This window comes from Oncorhynchus tshawytscha, linkage group LG23 (genome assembly GCF_018296145.1).
Source record: "Oncorhynchus tshawytscha isolate Ot180627B linkage group LG23, Otsh_v2.0, whole genome shotgun sequence".
Taxonomy (NCBI): Eukaryota; Metazoa; Chordata; class Actinopteri; order Salmoniformes; family Salmonidae; genus Oncorhynchus; species Oncorhynchus tshawytscha.
The window spans coordinates 22,757,983-22,785,806 of NC_056451.1; the positions used below are offsets into that span (position 1 = coordinate 22,757,983).

At 43.3% G+C, this 27,824-nt stretch overlaps 1 protein-coding gene and 1 long non-coding RNA gene across 2 annotated transcripts; both read right to left on the minus strand.

Annotated features, from left to right (window-relative positions):
- Positions 1-64: 64 nt before the first annotated feature.
- bcl3 (BCL3 transcription coactivator) lies at positions 65-27,784 on the minus strand. The gene is made up of 9 exons (XM_024403702.2): positions 26,731-27,784; positions 26,085-26,256; positions 11,518-11,626; positions 5,482-5,683; positions 2,157-2,245; positions 1,891-1,968; positions 1,501-1,668; positions 1,011-1,116; positions 65-932 (listed from the first exon to the last, which is right to left on the minus strand). The coding sequence occupies exons 1-9, from the start codon at positions 27,380-27,382 to the stop codon at positions 460-462; spliced, it is 2,049 nt and encodes a 682-aa protein (XP_024259470.2). The 5' UTR covers positions 27,383-27,784; the 3' UTR covers positions 65-459.
- LOC112235282 lies at positions 8,708-9,788 on the minus strand. The gene is made up of 2 exons (XR_002951032.2): positions 9,364-9,788; positions 8,708-9,123 (listed from the first exon to the last, which is right to left on the minus strand). It is a non-coding gene; the product is annotated as an uncharacterized LOC112235282 (long non-coding RNA).
- Positions 27,785-27,824: the final 40 nt, after the last annotated feature.

The following is a 27,824-nucleotide window of genomic DNA, read 5'->3' on the forward strand; positions in this document are numbered from 1 at the left end:
AGGTCGTGCATGTGTCCGTGTGGTGCTATGCATGCGAACAAATAGCGGTGCATAGGAAAATAACTTAATGTAGAAAAATATTTATTCTTGGACTTATCAATTATTCAAAGTAAACAACAGTGCCTGAAAAATAATGAGTTTCAAGTAAGGTAGCAACATTCAAGACCTGGTGGAGCTCCAGTTTCCACGCAGCCCATCACACACACACACGGTGATAACAGTTCTGAATGAAGTCTATTCAGAACTGCAATAACGTTCATTCTTCCAGTGTAGGTTTCATTGCATTAGTCCCTTTACAAATCCATATGCATCCAGCTGAGCGCTAGAGGAACATAATCATACCAGCATAAGCTCCATAGTCCAACAGTAGTAAATAAACTGTTCCTCCTTGTTTTAAGCTCAAGTCCTTCTGGTCACCAACCAATAATTCAGCAGGGACACTGAAAGCGCACCTCTTTGTCAACCGTTACCTTTGCCCATGCTGGCGCTCGTGATGGAGACATCCGATTTGTCGCTGGAGGGCCGGGATTGGCCAGGGGTCATTTGGGAGGCAGTGGCTGGGTAAGGGATGTTGGTGTGGAGGAGGATAAAGGGAGGCTCTGGATAAAGAGGTCTCTGGACTCCAGGGGAGTAGTAGGCTAGTAAATGTCCTATTTGAGCATCAGTGATGGGGGACTGGTGGTGCATTGCTGGAGGGTAGCTGTAGGTCCTTCTCTGGGTCAGGCTGATGTCCACTGCAGTCGTCCTGTCGGAGTCAAGCTGCTCGCTCTCCTGGATCTTCATTGGAGACTGACGGCCTGACAGGCTCTCTGCTGATTGGCTGTGAGGAGAGGGAGTGGGAGGTGCCCTGGGGGAATGGGATGCGCTGTGGTGAAGAGGCGAAACTGTGGGAGTGGCCAATGGTGAAAGACCTAGGCTGGGAGATGGGGAACCTGGGGACAGAGGGGTGTGATGAGTTTACTGTGTGCCCGAATGCATGATGCACATAAGTGTACTCGTCTCACCATTACCTCTGTTCTGTGAGTGGGGTGTGCTCCTGTGTGGTGAGGCTGGTACACACTGCTGAGCTTTGGGCTGCTGGTTTCTGGAGCCCTTTCCTCGTAGTACATCTGTTACCTGAGGACAGAGATCTAAAGGGTTAGGTTACCTGAGAGGACACACGTTAAGAGTGCTGCAATGACAACTAGTGAGTTCACGGCATCTGTGGGGCCTGCTGCTGAGTGATAGCATTCCTTAGATTATTTGTGTGTTTTATTGTTGGTACGATTTGTCATTGTCAGTTTTTGTTACTTTGCCGCTGATAAGAAATTCGTTATTAGGTACAGCCACTAGAGGGAAGCACCCACAAGGATTAGTTCAGTCCTATGTCCACACTATTGTTCATTTAACCCACTTCAGTTTTTATTCTCTTACACATGTGTAAAGCTATTGATTGGTGTGAAACAGAGGGGGGAAAAGACCCTCTTCCATAGATCCAGTGTTAATTTTCTCCCTCCTCACCATCTTGTTCTTGGCCACCATCGCGGGGGTGTCATTGTGGTAGTTCTTCACACTGCTGTCGGCTCTGTTCTTCAGTAGGAGCCTGGCTGTGTCTACCTGGCCTCGCCCACAGGCACTGTGCAGGGCCGTGTTCCCACTGTACGACTGGCCATTCACATTACAGTCATTCTGAGGGGGCAGGGAGATTGATGAGAAGATATAAGCGGTACAAATAAGTAACATGGTCAGTCTTTGACGACAGTCACTTAATGTTTTTCTTGCAAATCATTTTCCCAGAATGAAAATAGAAACCTAAAAAGGGGAACAGGGGAGAACCTACATACCATTTTAAATATAGATGAGCTGACTTCAGTAGAACAGCTGAGTCACATACAACACACGTAGCCTTACCTCTATGAGGAAGTGCACCATGTCCATATTGTGGTTCTCTACTGCGTGTATGAGAGGACTGTGGCCACTCTTGATGTCCTGCTTAGAGAGAGGAGAATGGGGACTCTGTAAAGTGGAACTGGAATTAATCTAATGAGTATTACCTGGTATTGAGTAATTGGATGATGCAGTAGGTTCAGTATGCCAGAATAACTCAAAGCCCATTTGAAATGGCCCAGCATTAAGGGGAGAGATGGAGAGTTAGGTGGGGGAGGAAGGTGACTGACCATAGCATTGATGTCTGCCCCAGCATCCAGCAGCATTCTGACCAGCTCCTTGTCTCCACCCTGTACAGCTAGGTGGAGAGGGGTGAGGCCTGGAGAGAGGGGGGAACAATAAGCAGTTAAGAGAATCACACGCACACACGCTCCAGAGCCCATGTGTATTCTAGGGGCTTTCTGCTGTTTTGAGTACAAGGCAAACCATGCTGTGCCCAGACTTGTCACACAGACCACCACAGCAGGAAATGCCCTCTTCCCCTCTGCCTCACACACCCACCACGGGACCCACAGCCTGAGTCAAACAGGGGAATGTGAGAATCAATAATACCAGTAGATTAAGCTCTAATCATATCAAATGGGTAGGTCACTTTCAGTGCAATTCGATTCAACTTACACAACTTATGTCAGTCAAGCAACCATTTGAAATGTGTGCTACATAACGTTAGTATCTGTGTCGCAACTCAAATATTCCCACATGAATATGGGAATTCCCATACATTAGGCATAAATGTTGTAAACATTGTGGGGGGGTTACTGGCTTTATTTGGGGTAGTAGTATACATCTCACCATTGCCACTTGTTGTAGACCCCCTTCAGCCCCCAGCTGTGCCCTGGACACCATGTGACTTGATTCCCCCCCCCATCTATCTTCAGAGTTCGTACTGTTAGGTGACCTAAACTGGGATATGCTTAACACCCCGGCCGTCCTACAATCTAAGCTAGATGTCCTCAATCTCACCCAAATTATCAAGGTACCTACCAGGTACAACCCAAAATCTGTAACCATGGGCACCCTCTTAAACCTCATCCTGACCAACCTGCCCTCCAAATACACCTCTGCTGTCTTCAACCAGGATCTCAGCAATCACTGCCTCATTGCCGGCGTGCATAATGGGTCTGCGGTCAAACGACCACCCCTCATCACTGTCAAACGCTCCCTAAAACACAGCGAGCAGGCCTTTCTAACCGACCTGGCCCGGGTATCCTGGAAGGATATTGACCTCATCCCGTTAGTAGAGGATGCCTGGTTGCTATTCAAAAGTGCTTTCCTCTCCATCTTAAATAAGCATGCCCCATTCAAAAAAATGTAGAACTAAGAACCTATATAGCCCTTGGTTTACCCCAGACTTGACTGCCCTTGACCAGCACAAAAACATCCTGTGGCGTTCTGCATTAGCATCGAATAGCCCCCGCGATATGCAACTCTTCAGGGAAGTCAGAAACCAATTCTGTCAGTTTGAAAAAGCTAGCCTTAGCTTTCCTAACAGAAATTTGCTTCCTGTGGCACTAATTCCAGAAAGTTTTGGGACACTAAAGTTCATGGAGAATAAGAGCATCTCCTCCCAGCTGCCCACTGCACTGAGGCTAGGAAACACTGTAACAACCGATAAATCTCATAATTTCAATAAGCAATTTTCCACAGCTGGCCATGCTTTCCCTCTGGCTACTCCTACCCCGGACAACACCTCAGCACCCCCTGCAGATCTCTTTCGTATTGTCTGAGATCCCCAAAGATTGGAAAGCTGCCTCGGTCATCCCCCACACCTTAGACCCAAACTGTTAGACCTATAGCCATCCTGCCCTGTCTTTCTAAAATCTTTGAAAGCCAAATTAATAAACAGATCATTTCGAAACCCACTGTACCTGCTCCACTATGCAATCTGGTTTCCGAGCTGGTCATGGGTGCACCTCAGCCACACTCAAGGTCCTAAACGATATCATAACCGCCAGCAATAAGACAGTACTGTGCAACCGTCTTCGTCAACCTGGTCAAGGCTTTCGACTCTGTCAATCACCGCATTCTTATCGGCAGACTCAATAGCCTTGGCTTCTCAAATGACTGCCTCGCCTGGTTCACCAACTATTTGGTGACTAGAGTTCAGTGTCTCAAATCGGATGGCCTGTTGTCCGGACCTCGGGCAGTCTATGGGGGTGCCAAAGGGCTCAATTCTCAGGCCGACTCTTTTCTCTGTATACATCAATGATGTTGCTCTTGCTGCTGGTGATTCTCTGATCCAACACCATTTTGTATACATTTGGCCCTTCTTTGGACACTGTGCTAACAAACCTCCAAACAAGCTTCAACGCCATACAACACTCCTTCCGTGGCCTCCAACTGCTTTTAAATGCTAGTAAAACTAAGTGCATGCTCTTCAACCAATTGCTGCCCACACCCTCCCGCCCGACTAGCATCACTGCTCTGGACAGTTCTGACCTAGAAAATGTGAACTACAAATACCTAGATGCCTGATTAGACTGTAAACTCTCCTTCCAGACTCACATTAAGCATCTCCAATCCAAAATTATATCTAGAATCGGCTTCCTATTTTGAAACAACGCATCCTTCACTCATGCCGACCAAACATACCCTTGTAAAACTGACTATCCTACCGATCCTCGACTTCGGTGATGTCATTTACAAAATAGCCCCCAACACTCTACTCAGCAAACTGGATGTAGTCTATCTGTGCCATCCGTTTTATCACCAAAGCCCCATGTACTACCCACCACTGCGACCTCTATGCTCTCGTTGGCTGGCCCGCACTACATATCCGTTGCCAAACCTACTGGCTCCAGGTCATCTATAAGTCTTGGCTTGGTAAAGCTCCGCCTTATCTCAGCTCACTGGTCACCATAGCAACACCCACCCGTAGCACGCGCTCCAGCAGGTATATTGCACTGGTCATCCCCAATGCCAACACTTCCTTTGGCCGCCTTTCCTTCCAGTTCTCTGCTGACAATGATCTCTGAATCAAAAATCTCAATCTGGAGTCTTATCTCCCTATCTAACTTTAAGCATCAGCTGTCTGAGCAGGTTACCGATCACTGTACCTGTACAAAGCCAATCTGTAAATAGCACACCCGACTACCTCATCCCAATATTATTACTTACCCTCTTGCACCCCAGTATCTCTACTTGCACATATCACTCCAGTATTAATGCTAAGTTGAAATAATTTGCCTCATGGCCTATTTATTGCTTACCTCCCTACATTTGCACACACTGTACATAGATTATTTTGTTATTGACTGTATGTTTGTTTGTAACCCTGTTTTTGTTGCACTGCTTTGCTTTATCTTGGCCAGGTCGCAGTTGTAAATGAGAACTTGTTCTCAACTGGCCTACCTGGTTAAATAAATAAAGATCTATTATTGTTTTAGCCAAGTCATGTCTGACATGACTACCACAAAGGAGCTGACTATAGCAGAAACACTGTCAATTAGGTCATATTGGAAAGTTCAGGGGAATTTTGAATTGATGAGTTCAATTTAAATGAATTCCCTGAAATGTCTCAATTTAATCGATCCCAACATAGAAGTAGTAACTTACCCTCATAGTTCCTGACCTCCAGGCAAGTCAAGATGGAGGGGTGGGAAAGCACCACAGAGAGGCAGGCCTGCTGGCCGTGTTCACAGCAGAGGTGGACCGCTGTCTGACCGTTACGGTCCAGAGCCCCCGGATCAGCACCCGCACGCAGCAAAGCCCCCACCAGCTGGGCCTGATGGGTAATCACAGCCAAATGAAGAGGGGTCTGAGAAAGAGGGAGATAATTCATCTTTAGACAATCTCATTAAACAAGAACATTTGAAAACCAGGAGCCTCAAACATTGGATAAATGTTACTCTATCTGCTGTCACCATTTATGAAAAGACTGCGCACGTACAAAGTATTGATTTATAAACTTGGCGTACACCATACATACGCATGTTTCCCTTTATAGACCCTTTCTGAAACTGCGCTTGTGAACTTACATTAAAACACAGACTGAAAAACATCATCATTCATCTTTTCTGGTGACAATAACGCCCTTATTTGCTGTATACTTTGGAAGTATTCAAATTAGGCCGTTTTCTAAAGGCAATAGCGAACTTGATCCAATGTCTTTGGAAGGGATTGTAGAATTAACTTTTGCAGTGACATTTTCTGTAGTCCTAGGCTATCTGACCGTTTATGAAAGACAACTGCAATATTGCTGTGGACCTTAATTTATTTAAATAGGCAAGTCAGTTAACATTCTTATTTACAATGACGGCATAGCCCGTCCAAACCCTAACGACGCTGGGCCAATTGCTGCCCCTTGGGACTCCCAATCACGGCCAGTTGTGATACAGCCAAGAATCGAACCAGGGTCTGTAGTGACGCCTCTAGCACTGAGATGCAGTGCCGTAAACCACTGTGCCACTCGGGACCTGTAAACAGTTTTGAATTCAATAGGGCCTAATGATTTGCATTTACTTTTTCTCAAACCTATGGTACACTGCCCTCGAATTCTGAAACTATCTACTTAGTGGTAGACACACTTAAATGTAAAATATGAACTGCCTGTTCCCTTGTTAAATTCTACTGCATGTTATAAACCATGCTTACTTTGATACATAGAGCAAAATAATATCTAATAGCCCCAATTAAATTAGATCTACCTGGTAATTTATTGTAGTCTATATGAACCCATCATGGCCAGAAAGTGAAGAATTTATTCTGCAATGGTTATGAAAATATTTAGTGTGTATAAATACAATAGTCTACTTGAGAAATTTGAAATTGCAGTATTAAAATGTAAGCTACAGCAGTAACCTACAACCGTCTGTTCCACAATTAATAAACTGCGATCTGGATTGGCTTGCATAGAGCAAAAATACTTGAAATAGCCTGTCGTTCTGCCCCTGCGCAAGATGGTTAACCCACTGTTCCCCGGGCGCCAAAGACGTGGATGTCTTGGACAACTGACTAGGTATCCCCCTTTCCCCTTGTAGGCCTATGCTACCTCGTGAGTATTAAAACATCACAGAGAAGGTGAGGCATTTTTTTTATGCAATGATCAAGGAAATTAAAAATAATAACCCAGGATTTAGATGCCTATTTCTAATTATTTTAAAGTGCTAAGATAAATAGATTCTCACTAAAGGCAAATTATAGAATCTTGTTTATTAACCTGTTTATTATGAATAAGTGTGTCCATCATATCCCCTATTTGCACAAAATACTAATCTGCTTGCAATACAATACTTCAACCACTAAAAAATGTGCATAAACATGGTCTAAAGTTGAGCACATTTCCATGTCAAGCTTAGTTTTTATAAATGCCAATTTTTGCACATACGCACAGTTCATAAATGAGGTAAACCATTTTTTTTAACCAGGAGGAGGAGGAAGAAGAATAGTGTATTACTCCTGTTAATGGAATCGCATCTCCATCCTGTTCACAAGAGCCGATAAACGATTGGCTAGATAGGGTTGGGCATACGCCCCCAAACAAACCGGAGCTGCCCAGTCACGGCACAGAAGGCTTTCTGGCTTTATCAGCATTAGACATCGGCAGACAAAGAAAACGCCACACAGGATGGTAAACACACCATCAAAGTCCAAAATGCAGAACAGCTAGGAGATGGCTTCCACAAAGGTCAGGGTGAAGATACAGCCCCATATGTTTTTTCTTGTTTCAAAATTAGGTGCACCTAAAGTATTTGAAAGAACTAATGCTTTTTCGAGCCAGGTCGGATGTGGTCAATGAGGTAAAAACCTGTTTGTCTCAAGTGACCGGAACAGCCCATGTTGTGTAGGAAAGCCTGGGACCCGGCCCAGGTGATTCCAGAGACATGCCACTATGCAGGGGATTGCAGATTCCAACACAGGTTTACTGAAAGCACTTGTGCAATCTAGGATGTTCCAGAGACTATGGCCAATGATTAATTGATTCATAAAACCCGATTTGATAAATGTTAACTTTGTCAGTGGTCCAATGTCCAGAGACATTCAGAAAGGGTTTAGGGATGTCACTTGATCTGGAATCTATCATGGTTCAGTATGATTAATCTCAGTGGTCAGGATGATGTTCATTTAGTTTCACTTTGATTCAGGAAAAGCACATACTTAGTGTGTGGGGGAGGGGGGGCTATGTTCCAGTAAAGAACAGCAGCAAAATACCAAAGCAGTGGCGGGAGAAAACACTGGTGAAATGCCGCCAATGTCAGTGGCCCTCACTTCCTGAGAAAACACTCCTATTTCCCTGAATCCTCAGTTACTCATGACTGATCTCACACACACGCAAGTGTTCGCCCTCCCATGAACTACCAACAGTCTGACTCAGTCATCTTGTACTTCCTAGAATGTACCGGAAGATGAAGCCGTAAAGGACGTAACCATCAACATGTCACAATACTTAAAAGGCCAAATCAAAGCTTTTATGATGGTCCAAAAAAAACTCAATTTCATTGAGTTTAGTTCTAGCTTCCTGTAAACCATTCCAGAATGACAAACAAAAACTGCACAGATAAGAGGGGCAGAGAGTGGGGAGGGAGAGAAGGGGGAGCATAGGGTAAGAAAGCCAGGGAGAGGAATAGCTGGAAGCGGTATAGAGTGGAGGCAAGGGGAAAGACGGGATAAGAGGGAAAATCCCTTCCCTCTCCCCTGCTGGCTGTGTGTCCAGAGTTACATTCCAATGAAATGAGCAGAAGAACAGAGGAGTGGAGGGGAGAGTTCTAGGTATGAGGAAAAGCCTTGAATGGGTGGGTGTGTGCCAGACAAGGATACAAAGAACAGGAGGAGGTAAAAACAATGAGAAACTAAAGGTGTGCATTTAATCCCAACATTTTCCCAGACATGAAATATCCAAATCCAGTGTCATTAGTAACCCTTTGAAGTAATCAATCATTCTTTTTCAAAGTTTTAATGGAAAAGTAGGTGAAAAGTGTGTTTTATGGTTGTGACCAGGTCATCGTCACTGATAACGTTGTTCCTGTCATGATCTGTTTGCATAGGTTCAGCATATGCATTCAACAGCCTGGCTGGCAAATGGCCTGTCCATATCTGGTCCATAGTCCATATCTGACCCATTGCAATCACTCAGGACAGCATCTTTCTCATTTTGAGGGAGGACAGCATCTCTCATTTTGAGGGATAACTGTAATGTTGCATGCCTTGTCTGGGCGGTCACCTAGATCCAACATATCCAGAACTTGACTCAAAGTGAAACTAAAAGAAAGAACAGAGTAGAAAGTCAGGTAGAACAAGAACTATGTATGTGTATATCTATGTCTATACCTAGATGCACTGTGTTATCCTGCTGGTCACTATTGTTGCTGTCAACATGTTTACACATTCTGTGACCACACTGAACAAAGTTGAGTAATTGCAAATGCATATAGAAATACTAGACACCTTAAAGATGGTGTACCAAAAATCTTTGTCCCATCTTTAACATACTCTACTAACCTTTTGTTTGGGAGTTTTGATGCAGCCATCCTCTTCTCATGGTGTAACCAGGAAGTAAACAGCTCTGGTCATGTGACAATTTACACATTTCATTGCTACCCTTTATCATTTCAATATTTTCTATAAATGCATTGATGTAACATTTATAGAGCCGTATAACTGGAAACTTTTTTTACGGTCACATGGGATTAAATAGGTTAATGTTATAGTTGTGCAACTTCCCAGGAAAGACTAACAAAAGGCCCTTAACATACCATGGAAGAGCTCATTCTACTAGTTATTTTGCATAATTTATGCAATAGGAGGGGTCAACTCACAATGTACTGAGATAAGATCAGAAGGAGACAGCGACTAGAGCAGAAAGGGAAAGTCCCTGATTCTACCCTCAACCTCAGCAACAACTTATGTTGAAACAGAGCAGAGCAGGGGGGGGGGGGTCATGTGACTTCTCAGAATGAGGATACTAAGTGCACATACACATGCACTCTAGAAGCCTCACACAATACACTGCATGCCACAAGTATACACACACAAAGCGGCAACAGTAGCGTTAAGGACATGGTCATTCATTTGCAATATCTGAACAGTTACCAGGGAATTTGCATAACCTAACATGGGAGTAACATTGGCCAGAGAATTGGGAAGTGCACCAGCTAGTAGATGTCAGTGTTTGGTTATTAGTAGTGTCAGTGTTTGGTTATTAGTAGTGTCAGTGTTTGGTTAGTAGTAGGTGACAGTGTTTGGTTAGTAGTAGGTGACAGTGTTTGGTTAGTAGTAGGTGACAGTGTTTGGTTAGTAGTAGGTGACAGTGTTTGGTTAGTAGTAGGTGACAGTGTTTGGTTAGTAGTAGGTGACAGTGTTTGGTTAGTAGTAGGTGACAGTGTTTGGTTAGTAGTAGGTGACAGTGTTTGGTTAGTAGTAGGTGACAGTGTTTGGTTAGTAGTAGGTGACAGTGTTTGGTTAGTAGTTGTGGGAGTATCAAACAGCTGTTTCATAGCACCAGTGCTGCAGCTGATCTGGTAGTCGCACAATGTGCACATGCAACTCAATACTGATATTAACTCTGTCAAACCGTTTAATTAAAGTGACCACTGAAGTATTGTTTGGACTGCACAACACATTGAATTGCTTAGAAGGGCTAGAGAACTTGTTTTTTTGCTGACAAAAAAAATGTAAAAGGTATTGTGCAGTGTGTTTTTAAGATGTTTATTTTGGGTTACAGACTATCCTATATAGTCATTTACTTGATTATCACTGACAAATCTAATAAACAAAAATGGTTCTCAGGCTTGGCAATAGGGTAATTTTGTTATCTAACACAGGCCTATCTGGTAGTCACATCATTGTGGCGAGCATCACGTCTCTCAGCCTGGACTGAATCTCACACGAACGTATGCAGCCTGTCTGCTAGACAATACACTACAGACAGGATATCACTGTAAATGCTGGTGAGAACACACAAACTACCGACGTTATTTCTGGTAAGTGAGCGATATGTTGTCTGAAACCCCAGTTGTGTATGTGTGTGTGTGTGTGTGTGTGTGAAGGGTTCAGGGTGATTTCTCTGGGGTGATTAGGCAGACTAACAAAGCTGCAGAGGGGATGTGACATTGACAGGACAAGATAGCACGCTGGAGGGGGGAAGAGGATGTGATGGGAAAAGGCCAATGGGCATTGATGAACAGAGCACAAAATATCACTTCAGAACACCCAGCCCTGAACAAAGGATACCAATCATAGCACATCCTTCCAAGCAATAGTTTTGTGCGTGTGACTTTGGCCTGCGGTAAGCACAGGTAACCAGAAACGACATTTCTTCTGATAACCGTCAGCCGAGAGGTAGGTGTCTACGGTAAAGAGGCTGGGCGAGGAGGAAATCAAGGACTTCCTCTATCACAACTTTCCTTGTTGTGATCTGAAATCTGCAGTGAGTGGCAAGTGTGTGTGTGGGTGTGTGTACTTGTTTTCCTACATTTATCAGGACCCCGATGTCCTAACAAGGTAGAAAAAAAAATACTTTTTCAGGTCTAGAGTTTTTTTTTCAAATGCTACTTTAAGCTTAGGGGTTTTGGGGTTAGGGAAATAGGATTTTTACACTCAAAAGTCCTGACATTTCTGAAAACACAGCTGTGTGTGCTCGAGCATGTATCTCACCTGTCTCAGGTTGTTATAGATGTCCAGGTCTGTGTGAGCCAGTCCCAGGAGAAGGATCATTCTTTGGATCTGAGCTTCCTGCCCCTGCACCACTGCTATGTGAAGAGCCCTGTAACACATGCACCGGAGTCAAAACTACACACAAATAACAGATACACACAAACTATTTAAATGCACACAAAGTTGACACTTTCACACAACTCCAGCATGATTGTAAAGTCGCTGCTTATATGTCATGACACAGAAACCCACTGATGCCTTAACTAACCTTTAAGCCAGCTAACTAACACCGGGCCAGGATAGGAACTGATTGACTGACCTGAGAAACCCTATGGCCTACAAACTGACTGACACACTAACTGGCATGTGATGGCTGACTATGTGTAAAACCTTTACACAAACCTACAATATGTTGACAAAGTCAGGCTAACCCATAAATGTATCTCACCGGTCTGCCCCTGCAACACCTGTCTGCCCCTGCACCATTACTGAATGACCGAGCATTAGACAGTTAGGCTGAGAGAAGAGCAGTGTGGTGCATGACTCATTACAAAACATGTTAAACTGATCAAGTTGACTAGGAAACTGATATTTATATAGTATGTAAAGTGAAAGAACAGAAACAGGCAAGAATGACAGGAGTTCTTGAATTTATATATATATTTATACATACACATTCGAACGGTGTGTGGGTGTATACACACCCACTACAGTTCAAAAGTTTGGGCTCAAATGGCAGCTTCATTAAATGGTACCCCCAAAACACCAGTCTCAACAGTGAAGAGGCGATGCTGGCCTTCGAGGCAGAGTTGCAAGGAAAAAGCCATATCTCAGATTGGCCAGTAAAAATAAAATATTAAGATGGGGAAAAAGAACAGACACTGGACAGAGGAACTCTGCCTAGAAGACCAGCATCCCGGAGTTGCCTCTTCACTGTTGGTGTTGTGCGGGTACTATTTAATGAAGCTGCCATTTGAGGACTTGTGAAGCGTCTTTCTCAAACTAGGCACTAATATACTTGTCCTCTTGCTCAGTTGTGCACCGGGGCCTCCCACTCCTTTCTATTCTGGTTAGAGCCAATTCCAGTATCTTGGCAATTTCTCGCATGGAATAGCCTTCATTTCTTAGAACAAGAATAGACTAATGAGTTTCAGAAGAAAGTGCTTTGTTACTGGCCATTTTGAGCCTGTAATTGAACAGACAAATGCTGATGCGCCAGATACTCAACTAGTCTAAAGAAGGCCAGTTTTATTGCTTCTTTAAATCAGCACAACAGTTTTCAGCTGTGCTAACAATTGCAAAATGGTTTTCTAATGATCAATTAGCCTTTTAAAATGATGAACTTGGATTAGCCAACACAACATGCCATTGGAACACAATGGTGTGATGGTTGCTGATAATGGGCCTCTGTACACCTATGTACTGTAGATATTCCATTAAAAAAGGCAGTTTCCAGCTACAATAGTCATTTACAACATTAACAATGCCTACACTGTATTTCTGATCAATTTTATGTTATTTTAATGGACCCCCCCAAAAAAGTGATTTTCTTTCAAAAACCAGGACATTTCTAAGTGACCCCAAACTTTTGAACGGTTTTGTGCGTATATATTTTTGAACGATAAGTGTACACACACATATTCAAAAGCCTGGGGTCACTTAGAAATGTCCTTGTTTTTGACACACACTATATATATATATATATATATATATATATATATATTTCAGAAGCTAATTTCAGTAAACACCCGTTTGGTTTGATGTAATTTCCTGTTGTGTGACAATGGCACGGCCCTCTGTTTTTGGGAAGATAATCACCATTAGAACTATGGTCTCCATTAGGGGCTTTCTGTGTGTTTTCATGTCTGTCAGCTTCCTCCAATGAATATCGATCGTAAATGCAGAACAAGAGAAAAAAGGTTGACAGGAAATTGGGTAGGGACATTGAGAGAGTCATTTAAAAGTACCTTCACTAAGAATTTGGGGTTAGCACAAATTTATGGTAATAAGCTTTGTTTACTGTCTACCTACTGCACATACAACTGAAGTCTGAGGAGATGAGTAACAACATATTTGCATACTGCAAAGAGGAAATGGAAGATAAAGAAAATACGTAGGCCTACACACAGAGAACATCTTTCATGCATTGCTCAAAAGACAGCTCTTATACAAAACAAATTTAGCGGAAAACATTTTTAAATCTCCGGCATCTACCTTGGCTTTCTAACACTGGTCACAAATGATACGTGCTGCAGGCCTACACAATACAATTGTAATGTCCCGAGACAAAAACATGTCATTCTCTTTCAGAGAGTTGTGAGTTGATAATGTCATACATTCCTCCACATAACTACACTGAACAAAAATAAACGTGTTGTTTTCATGAGCTGAAAAAAAAAGATCCCAGAAATGTTCCGAAAGCTTATTTCTAAAAATGTTTACATCTCTGTTTGTGAGCATTTCTCCTTTGCCAAGATAATCCATCCACCTGACATGTGTGGCACATCAAGAAGCTGATTAAACAACATGATCATTACACAGTATCTGACAGTAAGGCCCTACAGAGGGTAGTACGTACGGCCTAGTACATCACTTGGGCCAAGCTTCCTGCCATCCAGGACCTATATACCAGGCAGTGTCAGAGGAAAGCCTAAAAAATGGTCAAAGATTCCAGTCACCCATGTCAGACTGTTCTCACTACTACCGCATGGCAAGTGGTACCGAGTGCCAAGTCTAGGTCCAAAAGGCTCCCTAACAGCTTCTACCCCCAAGTTATAAGACTGATGAACAATGAATCAATCAAATGGACACCTAGACTATTTACATTGAACCTCCCTCCCTCCCTTTGTTTTTATACTGCTGCTACCCCCGCACATTTACTCGGTACCGGTGCCCCCTGTATATAGACTCGTTATTGTTATGTAATTCTACTGTTACCTTTTATTTTTTTATTTTCACTTTATTTTGATTTAGTAAATATTTTCTTAATTATTTCTTGAACTGTACTGGTGACTATGGGCTTGTAAGTAGACATTTCATGGTAAGGTCAACACCTGTTGTATTTGGCACATGTGACAAATAAAATTAGAATTGACAGGTGCACCTTGTGCTGGGGACAATAAAAGGCCACTAAAATGTGCAGTTTTGTCACAACAGTACCACTGGTGTCTCAAGTTGAGGGAGTGTGCAATTGGTATGCTGACCGCAGGAATGTTCACCAGAGCCTTTACCAGATAATTGAATGTTCATTTCTCTACCATAAGCCGCCTCCAATGTCATTTTAGAGAATTTGGCAGTACGTCCAACTAACCCCACAAGCACAGACAACATGTATGGCATTGTGTGGGCGAGTGGTTTGCTGATGTCAACGTTGTAAATGGAGTGACGGTGGGGTTATGGTACGGGAAGGCTTAAGCTACAGCCACAAACACAATTTAATTTTATCAATGGCAATTTGAATGCACAGAGATAGCGTGAAACGATCCTGAGGCCCATTGTCATGCCAATTATCCGCTGCTATCACCTCATGTTTCAGCATGATAATGCACAGCCCCATGTTGCAAAGATCTGTGACGCAATTCCTGGAAGCTGAATATATCCCAATTCTTCCATGACCTGCATACTCACCAGACATGTCACCCATGGAGCATGTTTGGGATGCTGGGGACAATAAAATGCCACTAAAATGTGCAGTTTTGTCACAACACAGTACCTCAGGTGTCTCAAGTTGGGGGAGTGTGCAATTGGTGTGCTGACTGCAGGAATGTTCACCAGAGCCTTTGCCAGATAACAGCCCATGAACACAATTTAATTGTATCAATGGCAATTTGAATACACAGAGATACCGTGACACGATCCTGAGGCCCATTATCGTGCCAATTATCCTCTATCACCAGAGCAGTAGAAATGTTGTTCAGTAGAAATTGTAGTACAAGTCCATAGCTTGAGCCTACAATTCCCTTAGCATCAACAAAGTGAACACAGATTTAATATATATAAAATAACTTACAACTTATGCTCTGGCTCGGTGTACGACAGCGTGACCCAGTTCTTGCCAATATCCAGTAACTTCGCACAGACATTGAAGACAAGTGGGACAACATTCCACAGGCCACAATCAACAGCCTGATCAACTCTGAAGGAGATGTGTTCCGCTGAATGAGGCAAATCAGTCACAGCAGATACCGACTGGTTTTCTGATCCAAGCCTCTACCTTTAATATGTGACCAACAAATGCGTATCTGTATTCCCAGTCATGTGAAATTCATAGATTAGGGCCTAATACATTTATTTCAATTGACTGATTTGCTTATATGAACTGTAACTTAGTAAAATATTTGAAATTGTTGCATGTTGCGTTTTGTATTTTTGTTCAGTAGAAATTGTAGTATTAGTCCATAGCTTGAACCAACAATTCCCTTAGCATCAACATCAAAGTGAACACAGGTTTAAAAATATATATAATAATTCACAACTTATGTTGGAGGGCTCGTGTGTGATAGGGAGAGGTCATACAGCTTAGCTCTGTTTTACCAGGCAGAGAGAGACTGACTTGACAGCTGAAGTAATATTTGGGTGCCAAGCCGAAACATTACATTCTTTCTGAGCTTGATTAAGGCAAGTTCTAACAGAACACTTATCAGCATACGGCCTTGGGTGGATCTCATAACTGCCTCTCTTGAAGACAGGTGCGTGCCTACCTGCACTTATGAGTAATTAAACCTAGCATTATGCATTAGGAGTATATTGTGTTATACAGGGCAGTATGTTACTAATACAGACTGATCATTGAGACATTGTTCATCTCTGATCAACCTGTGTCACCGTAGACCTTCATATTCAAACAGAGTGGCTGGGTGGATGCATCTTTCACAACACAACATGTACAATGCATAGCACAGGTGTGGAGATATGTGGTAACATTATACAGAGCCTGAGGCTTGGAGGCGGGTGTTTGACTGACGTCAATGCAAAAGGCAGGTCTAACCAATCACAACCAGCCATCTCATCCGTGTAGCTAGTGTAACACAGACCAAAACATGTTGTCAACAAACCATAGCCAATACAACCTTGTTTTCCTAATTTCTTATTCAACTTGAGTAAACAAATCTTTCACATAGAGAAAGACACAATAGGGATGACAGTTTGTCTTTGTAATTGAAACCCATCTCCATACAAGTGTAGTTCTAACCGGCACTGTGGTGACTGATGCAACTGAAGATGACCACAAGACAGTCTCATAACAGTCAAACGTGCTACAGTGTTGACGCCCCTCTCTCGCAATCTGACCTGACTAATGGCCATACAACACAGTGAAGCCACTCAGCCGTCTGATCAGTGTGAAAAGCAGAAATTGTTTGGCCGTGTGTGTTGGTTCTTTCCTCAAAGCTCCCCTTACCGGTAAGTGAGAACCACCCATCACCGTACACACCGTACAAATACCACCCCTCACCACACACACACACACCGTACAAATACCACCCCTCACCACACACACACACCGTACAAATACCACCCCTCACCACACACCGTACAAATACCACCCCTCACCACACACCATACAAATACCACCCCTCACCACACACACACACCGTACAAATACCACCCCTCACCACACACACACACACCGTACAAATACCACCCCTCACCACACACACACACCGTACAAATACCACCCCTCACCACACACACACACCGTACAAATACCACCCCTCACACACACACACACACCACTGTACAAATACCACCCCTCACCACACACACACACCATACAAATACCACCCCTCACACACACACACACACTGTACAAATACCACCCCTCACCACACACACACACTGTACAAATACCACCCCTCACCACACACACACACTGTACAAATACCACCCCTCACCACACACACACACTGTATAAATACCACCCCCTCACCACACACACACACCGTACAAATACCACCCCTCACCACACACACACACCGTACAAATACCACCCCTCACCACACACACTTGTGAATGTGGTATCGGTCTAAATGACTGACCCCATTTAGTCGACTTGTCGATTGTATGGTCGATAGGCTGTTGGTCGAGCAGTATATAATATATATTTTTATGGCAAAAGTGACCTGATGGATTCACGCCTGTCTCAGTGGACTAAACCATTGCGGAGGCCATGTGGATTGCTCATCTAAATCACCAGTAGTACATTTCATTTCCCAGATTTCTAGTCTACAATGTTTTATGGTAATTGCTGTTAATGCATTCAAGTTATTACTACAACAACAACAGTCTTTTACCGTTCTCATGTCGGAGTGGACACGTTGTTTGAGGATCGCACAACCTAGGCTACACTTCTGAGGAACAAGTTTGTTTATTTCATTCCATTTAGGAGTTGTCAATTTACTCATTGTAATTTGTAGTCGCTTCTGTTAATGTTGAGTAAGGACGAGCACCTGACTATACATAGAAGTAGGCATAGGCTACCTGGTCTGCGCGCAAATGTAGGCTATAACTGTGCCCATTTGGGGATCTGATAGTATTTCTGATTGTCTTAACTCACCACCACAGTGGAACTTCTGAAAGTAATTTTTTCTTCACCTCAAACAGCGAGTCAACTAAGTCTGTTTTTACATCCATTGAGAATGACAAGGTCATCCTCAACGTAGACTATTTGAAATACATTTTTAGCTCTCTTTCGATAACCACTCAGCGCGAAAGGGGGAGAAAAGAATAATGCTTTGATCCCGTGGAAACTACTTATCCCTTGCGCAAATAGTCAAGAGTCAAGGTTCACCAACTACTTTGCAGACAGAGTTCAGTGTGTCAAATCGGAGGGCATGCTGTCCGATCCTCTGGCAGTCTCTATGGGGGTGCCACAGGGTTCAATTCTCGGGCCGACTCTTTTCTCTGTATATATCAATGATGTTGCTCTTGCTGCGGGCGATTCCCTGATCCACCTCTACGCAGACGACACCATTCTGTATACTTCCGGCCCGTCCTTGGACACTGTGCTATCTAACCTCCAAACAAGCTTCAATGCCATACAACACTCCTTCCGTGGCCTCCAACTGCTCTTAAACGCTAGTAAAACCAAATGCATGCTTTTCAACCGTTCGCTGCCTGCACCCGCACGCCCGACTAGCATCACCACCCTGGATGGTTCCGACCTAGAATAAGTGGACATCTATAAGTACCTAGGTGTCTGGCTAGACTGTAAACTCTCCTTCCAGACTCATATCAAACATATCAAATCTAGAGTCGGCTTTCTATTCCGCAACAAAGCCTCCTTCACTCACACCGCCAAACTTACCCTAGTAAAACTGACTATCCTACCGATCCTCGACTTCGGCGATGTCATCTACAAAATAGCTTCCAACACTCTACTCAGTAAACTGGATGCAGTTTATCACAGTGCCATCCGTTTTGTTACTAAAGCACCTTATACCACCCACCACTGCGACCTGTATGCTCTAGTCGGCTGGCCCTCGCTACATATTCGTCGCCAGACCCACTGGCTCCAGGTCATCTACAAGTCCATGCTAGGTAAAGCTCTGCCTTATCTCAGTTCACTGGTCACGATGGCAACACCCACCCGTAGCACGCGCTCCAGCAGGTGTATCTCACTGATCATTCCTGAAGCCAACACCTCATTTGGCCGCCTTTCGTTCCAGTTCTCTGCTGCCTGTGACTGGAACGAATTGCAAAAATCGCTAAAGATGGAGACTTTTATCTCCCTCACCAATTTCAAACATCTGCTATCTGAGCAGCTAACCGATCGCTGCAGCTGTACATAGTCTATTGGTAAATAGCCCACCCAATTTTACCTACCTCATCCCCATACTTTTTAAATATTTTTATTTTTTACTTTTCTGCTCTTTTGCACACCAATATCTCTACCTGTACATGACCATCTGATCATTTATCACTCCAATCACAGATTGGACCACTTTAAGTTGTACACCCCACAGAGCTAGGCTTTATGGAATAGTGACCAGAAAAAAGCCATTGCTTAAAACCTCTTAGGGATAGGGGGCAGTATTCGGAAGTTCGGATGACTGAGGTGCCCAAAGTAAACTGCATGTTACTCAGGCCCAGAAGCTAGGATATGCATATAATTGGTAGTATTGGATAGAAAACACTGAGGTTTCTACAACTGTTAAAATAATGTCTGAGTATAACAGAACTGATATGGCAGGTGACCACCCATAATGGCCATCTATGGGAAAATCAAAGGAAATCCTCCAAGATTCACATCTAGTGGAAGCCATATGAACTGCAGTCTTTAGAAAGGGTTTCAGCTTGTTTGTTTTTTAAATGAGCTAGAATTTGTAGTTTTCCTAGGTGGCTCTCATTTTGACTGTTGTCTTGTGGCGCGAGTGGATGAGGGCGCACACTTCGTTATTTATCGCCGGTATTGAACACACTATTCTCAGTCTTAAATTTGACCATTTATTTACATATTAGGGTACCTGAGGATTGATTAGAAACGTTGTTTGACTTGTTTGGACGAAGTTTATTGGTAACTTTTGGGATTCCTTTGTATGCATTTTGAACGAGGGGAACAGGTGGATTACTGAATCAAGCGCACCAACTAAACTGACTTTTTGGGGATATAAAGGACTATTGAACAAAAACAACCATTTGTTATGTAGCTGGGACCCTTGGGATTGCAAACAGAGGAAGATCTTCAAAGGCAAGTGATCTATTTTCTCTATTTCTGACTTTTGTGACACCTCTGCTGGTTTAGAAAATGTTTAATGCTTTTGTATGCGGGGCGCTGTCCTCAGGTAGTCGCATGGTATGCTTTCGCCGTAAAGCCTTTTGAAATCTGACAAAGCGGCTGGATTAACAAGAAATTACGCTTTTAAACGATGTAAGACACTTGTATTTTCATGAATGTTTAATATTATGATTTTTGTATTTTGAATTTCGCACTCTACAATTTCACCAGATGTTGTCGAGGTGGGGTGCTAGCGGCATGTCTAGCCCAAAGAGGTTAACTTCTTATGGCTGGGGGGCAGTATTGAATGAATGAAGTATTGTATTGGATGTATTGTATTGGATAAAATACAGTATTGGATGAATAAGTTGCCCAAAGTAAACGGCCTGCTCCACAGTCGCTAATATATGCATATTATTAGTAGTATTGGATAGAAAACACTGAAGTTTCTAAAACTGTTTGAATGATGTCTGAGTAGAACAGAACTCATATGGCAGGCAAAATCCTGAGGAGAAATCAAAACAGGAAGTGAGAAATCTGAGCTTGGTATGTATTCACCACAGTTCCCAATTAAATCCCCTTGAGATATTAATGTTGCACTTCCTAGGGCTTCCACTAGATGTCAACCGTCTATAGAAATTTGAATGAGACTTCTACTGTGTTGTGGGACTGAATGAGAGCAGAATCTCAGGTGACTGGCAGTCAGCCATTTTCTGAACACCCGCATTCCTCATGGTATCCACTTGCGTTCCATTGCTCATCAAGATACAAAGGAATACTCCGGTTGGAACTTTATTGAAGCTATATGTTAAAAACATCCTAATGATTGATTTTGTACTTAGTTTGAAATGCTTTTTCGACCTGTAATATACATTTTTGAAGTTTTTGTCCGACGTAACGCTGACCAGAATGACCGTTTGGATATGTATACCAAACGCGCTAACAAAAGGAGGTATTTGGACATAAATAACGGAGATTATCGAACAAAACAAACATTTATTGTGGACCTGGGATTTCTGGAGTGTTTTCTGATAAAGATCATCAAAGGTAAGGGAATATTTATCATGTCATTTCTTGTTTATGTTGACGCCAACATGGCGGCTATTGTGACAATTTTTCTAAGCGCTGTCTCAGATTATTGCATGGTTTGCTTGTTCCATAAAGTTTTTTTGAAATCAGATACAGCGGTTGCATTAAAGAAAAAAATAAGCAAACACATTTGTATTCGCCTCTTCTGGTCAGATGAGAAAAAAGTTGCATTTTTGCCATCAAGGAAAACGCTATGTCTGGCGCTCACCCCAAGAAGATCATCCCCACAGTGAAGCATGGTGATGGCAGCATCATGCTGTGGGGATGTTTTTCCATCGGCAGGGACTGGGAAACTGGTCAGAATTGAAGGAATGATGGATGGCGCTAAATACAGGGAAATTCTTGAGGGAAACCTGTTTCAGTCTTCCAGAGATTTGAGACTGGGAAAGAGGTTCACCTTCCAGCAGAACAATGACCCTAGGCATACTGCTAAAGCAACACTCTAGTGGTTTAAGGGGAAACATTTAAAATGTCTTGGAATGGCCTAGTCAAAGCCCAGACCTCAATTCAATTGAGAATTTGTGGTATGACTTAAAGATTGCTATATACCAGCGGAACCCATCCTACTTGAAGGAGCTGGAGCAGTTTTGCCTTGAAGAATGGGCAAAAATCCCAGTGGCTAGATGTGCCAAGCTTATAGAGACTTGCAGCTGTAATTGCTGCAAAAGGTGGCTCAACAAAGTATTGATTTTGGGGGAGGGGGGTGAATAGTTATGCACAGTCAAGTTCTGTTTTTTTTGTCTTCTGGTTTGTTTCACAAAAAAATATTTTGCATCTTCAAAGTGGTAGGCATATTGTGTAAATCAAATGATACAACCCCCCCCCCAAAAAAATCTATTTTAATTCCAGGTTGTATTAAAATAGGAAAAATGCCGGGGGGGGAGGGTGAATACTGTCGCAAGGCACTGTATGTCTGTCCGCAGCTCATAGTAGCGGCACTTCACTACCATCTTAATTTGCCTAATAACTCCCACCAGATCAACATTGGCACTCAAGTGATTACAGTGATAATAGGTAACCCATCAAAAACAACTGACTGGGTTCTCCCATGCAGCGAGGAAGCAGAATGAATGAATCTGCAGCAGAGTCTTTTCGTCACATAGTAAACATGTATTTGTGGAGTATGTGAGTAGACGACAAACATGCATTATTGCAGCACAATGAGGATGACAACAGTAATGCCATCAGTTCTGATTAAAAAGAGTCCCCAGATGAGTATTTGCGAGGTGCCTCTCCCAACATTTCTTAAAAAGCTATCAACACCCAACTGACCTAGTAACAGGTGTCTCCATTCAGTGCAATGGTGAGATTATCACACACTTGAACAAGGTTCCTCTCTCTCTCTTTCTCTCAAGATGAAACTGTGCTCTCTCCTGTTCCTGGAAGTTGGGCAGACCACAGCCCCAGATAACCCAAAGCACGCTGACGCAGGAGCGCTGGGCCGCACTCAAACACACTGAGCGACAGAGACTGGCAGTGGCGTACATGTGGTATCCTGTTTTGGGGGAGGCGTGGGAATGCGGGTTGCTGTGGCCAGCAGACCAGCTGAGAGAGCGATGACTCTAAGACAGGTGTATTAAACAAAGGGGAACCAGAAACAGACCACAGTCCAACTTACAATAAATCATTTTTAAAAACTCTTTGTCATTTAGCAGACCCTCTTATCCAGAATGCATACATTTCTTACTTTTTGCAAATTGGACCCCTGTGGGAATTGAACCGACAACTCTGACATTGCAAGCACCAAGCTCTAACAACTGAGCCACCCTAAGTCTGGCGCCTGACATAGCCTTTATGGTTGCCTGTCAGTTTTGGAAACAATTTAAAAAATAATTGCTTTATTGATCTTTAAAGCAGCCTCTATGGTCCTGGGAACAGCCTGCCGGAGGATCTGAGGGCGGGCCTCAGAAACTGAAGACATTTTTAAGAAAAATCTCAAGACATACCTTTCTAGCCGTGCTTTTGGTCATACTATTTACTTTTTTTTATACCATTCTATATTTATTTCAATCAATTAGTCTCATGTCCACTTATTTTATTGTTATACTATTTAATTTGTTAAGCACTTTGAAATACAAATGTATCCTCTAAGAAATGTGCTATATAAATAAAGTTTGATTCGATTTTTGCCATGGCAGCACTATAGCTATTTCCTCCAGTTTATTTATCCCGCCCCTACCTACATGTCTGCATAGGTTGGATGCATATCCCTGGCCAAGCATAGCAGTGAGCCAAAGTTGTTGGGTACAATACATGTGGTTTACAAGGAACTGCTGAACAAACTTCATCCCCACCTGTATTATATAAGCATGACTACACTCAAATACATTGTGAACTGTCCCCATGTTACTGCACTGACTACACACCTGTCTTTCATTCAAGCAGCTAGAAGGACAATGAACAGGGAGGGGAGTGTGTCACAGAGGGGTGAGAGATGAACAGGGGAGAATGAGACAGGGGTGAGAGTGTTAGTGAGAGATAAGCAGGGAAATGATCAGAAGAAAAAGCGAGAGAGATCGATGAGGGAGAGAGAGAGAGAGAAAGCGGTAAATGAGGAAGTGAGGAGCGGATGTTTGGGTTTTGAGCTCATTCATTTAAAAACACAGAAATTAAAACAGAGATACAGAAAGACCTGAGAAAACCACAGTCACACATTGAGAGGCGCACGCTCAGAGGTTTTCCCGAAACTGAGGGGCTCAGAGGCGATGAGAACTGAGGATTAACACCCCATTGACGTAAGCACACACACAGACACACTTGGGGATGGTGGGGGGGCTGAGAAGTGGCGCTGTCTTTCTGCTGAAATCTAACTTTTCATCAGACAGACCACAATACAAGTAGCTACCAGCCAGGGAAATTTACTTCTTTACAGTCTACCACTTCATCAAGTAGTTTGACTTCATAAGAACAGCACCCAAAAGCCCCAGTGCAACCGCCTAGGTACTGTTCGATTATAAAGAAAAATGTAAAAGTACATTTTTTAAAAAGGCACAAAAAAAATTGAGCACTGAAATGTAAATGCACTTTAATACTGATACATCTTAAACATCCTGTGATCAGATGGTGTTTTCTTCCTGATTGATTTCAGTGCTGGTCCCTGGGCTCTACATCACATGAAACATGGGATGCAAATGACAGTGACACACGGCACTTAAACTACAGGAACATGACTTGCTTGGAAGGACTTATGATTTCAGTCACATGACTATTTTTCTATCGTCCTCGCATTTCTGTCAGTGAACAGGTGAGTGCTCAGGTATAGAAGGTCAGAGAGGGCATCGGTGCGTGAGGTTGGTATTAACATGTGATTGAATGTACCACATCCACTCCTTAACCTCTAACATAAGGTAACCAGACATCCCCGATTTTGGTGGCCTGTCCCCGGCTAGTACCGGAAATGTCCCTGATTATCCCCCAGAAAGAAAAGCAACTCTGAAGTTAAATTGAGGCTGATATTTCAGGAATCAAAAGCTGTATGCAATCGGATTTCAATGTAAAATTTGTCTCACCACTTGTATCAAACTTGTTTGCTCCCTTCTATGAGAACATTTGGTCAGTGATACATTGTAACAACTACATGAACAACCATGCCCATAGCCAGAAAACCTTTCCAACAGCATAGGCTACCAAACTGGGGTGATTCAAAAATGACCTAGGTAGGCAAAAATTAAGAAACATTTGAGGGGTTAATCCATTTGTGTTATAAATAATTAAAGTATTTGAAAGGACTGTAGCGGAAATATATAGTTAATAATTCCGTGGGCTGCTTCCCGAATGACGCAGTGGTCTAAGACGCTGCATCGCAGTGCTAGCTGTGCCACTAGAGAACCTGGTTCGAGTTCAGGCTGGGGCGGCGTACAATTGGCCCAGCGTTGTCCGGGTTAGGGGAGGGTTTGGCCGGCAGGGATGTTCTTGTCCCATCGCGTACTAGCGACTCCTGTGGCGGGCCGGGCGCAGTGGCGGCTGGCTTCCAGGTTAAGTGGGCGTTGTGTCAAGAGGCAGTGCGGCTTGGCTGGGTTGTGTTTCGGAGGACGCACGGCTCTCGACCTTTGCCTCTCCCGAGTCCGTACGAGAGATGCAGTGATAGGACAGGACTGTAACTACCAATTGGATACCACCAAATTGGGGAGAAAAAAGGGTTAAAAAAAATATTTTAAAAATATCATTATTCCATGGGATATTTTTATCTTCTTTCTTCATTTTTTTGTGTGTTGTTATCTGGTCACCTTACTCTAAGTCATCCCAGCCTCTCAGAGACAAGCCTGTCTCTCATATGAAGACTCACACAAACAATGCAGAGACACAGAACACGACACACACACACAGTACAGATCACAGAGGTCAAGTTCAATCCCAGAATCCCCCTCACCCAGTGACACTTTCACTGAGCAGTATAGCAGAGAATTGACTCCATTAATCATTACGGAGACAGGAAGTGAAATTAAGCTAAAGAATGTGGTGTGGTGTGATAAGGGTACACACAGCACACTCCTCTCTCTCACCACCAACACCCCTCAGCCAGGTGAATCATAGACCAAAACAAACAGACTGTGTGACATCTCCTCTCCCTCCAACACATACCTAACTGATCAGGGTCATATGTAAAATGGAAAACAAAAATGACCTACTGAACTCGACCCAGTCCATAGCGCCTTGCAGGTAGTCAGGGTTAGCAAGGAACCCTCGAGGGCAACAGTACTAGGCCCTATCTGCTTCATGAGACTAACTGAAGTTCAATGTATGTAGTTTTTTTTTTTAAACATACGTGTCACCGTCGTTGTCTTGGCACGTCGCCTGGGCAACATCTGCCAGCAGGTGTTCGGTATGTCCCGTCGGGTAAAGAGAGGACTGGAGGTGAGAGACAGGCACGTTCACAACCAGTGGTGACCTGCTGGGCCAGGAGTAGAATGGGTACCCTGGATAGGGATCTGGGTGACCTAGGGAGGGAGGGGGTAGATAGAGAGAGATGTTTGGTACGATAATGTGAAATAAGGACATTTACAGATGACCCATTGACATGTTTTGCAAGTTTTTAATCAGTTCAATAATTTAATCACTGGAAGGTCTGGCAAAACAGTTTCTCAATGACTGGGGTTCCAAAGCAGGACTAACCATCACTGCACAATGACACACGATCTATGAAGGAACATTCCACAGAGAAAAAAACCAGTTTGACTCAAAGGCAAATGACCACTAACTGATTCAGAAGTATATTCTCTTTCAAACCAATAACTTTGATTATAGTCAAATTAATACACTTATGACATGACTGTCAGATATGATTACGCATTTTTAGGAGAAAAAAAAAATATGAAAATGCGATGGGATAAACTTTGAATAAAAATGTAATGGGCTGTACACTTTCATTTTAATATTTTTTTACGTGTCTTTTGCCAGGGCGACTAACTTACAGTAAGGACGGAGTGCTTGCATTGAACGAGCCGGATAGACGCTTTGGTGTCCATTGTCAAAACCGCGGGCGACGGACAATTGTCTGTGTGAGACCGATGCCAGGGAACCAATATTCTCATTGTCGTAGCTCTTTAAAAAAATATTTGGAGGACTCGGTCTGCTGCACAAGTCTTCGTTTTTGTAGGGGGATAAGCGTTCATCTCTCTCGGGTGGGTTACGTGACTGTTCCGGCGTCTCCCATTCGGTAGGAAATTGACGTTTCCTAAAAGGAAGCCTCGAGGAAGATATGTCCCGTGTTCGTGTGTCTGTTGTGCTGCGCTCACCAGGGTTCGGAGTGAATGGCGTGTGAGAAGTTACAACTGGGGAGTGTTTTTTCTCCAGAACTGCCGGGTTTCCCGTGTTCACAGGAGGTTTTATCAACGATGATCCACAACGATGTGCCAGCGGCTCCACAGTCGGGCTGGCATTTCCGTTTGGACAGTCATCCCCCGTGTGTGGGGCAGTGGGATACGGTACTCTCGCCCGAACGGAGCGACCTTTGCTGGTGGGAGTCCCATCGGCACCGTTCCCACACTCCCTCTTTGTGGTGCGCAAATCCAGTGGCACTGTGGTTTGAGTCTGGTGACCGTTCATGGTCATGGTCCTCGGCATGAACACGGATCAAGTATCCTGGAATCAGCCTCAGGAGTTTTTCGTCTCAAAACATAGCAGTGATTCAAATGCCAATTCCATGTATGTCTTCTATAGCCTAGGCACAGTCTCCTTCTCCACGAAAGTATCCAAATGTCATTTTGCATTTGGAGTTTAATAATGTAATTTGCCATGCCAAAACAAGAATGTCTCGAGGCTATTCTCCAAATCCATAAATGTTCCTTTTGAGAATTTGTGGACACTGATAATTGAAATAAATGAAATCACACAACTGAATTGTGGTAAATGTTTTGAATATAATAAATAATACTTTAGAATAACCTAACTGACGATAACACACCTGCAATATAACAGATAGGCAAGGGAAGAAAATCAGTAGGCAATTATGTTCCTTTTATTGCAACGAATCAAACTGTCTGTCTCTCTCATTCACATAACCAAA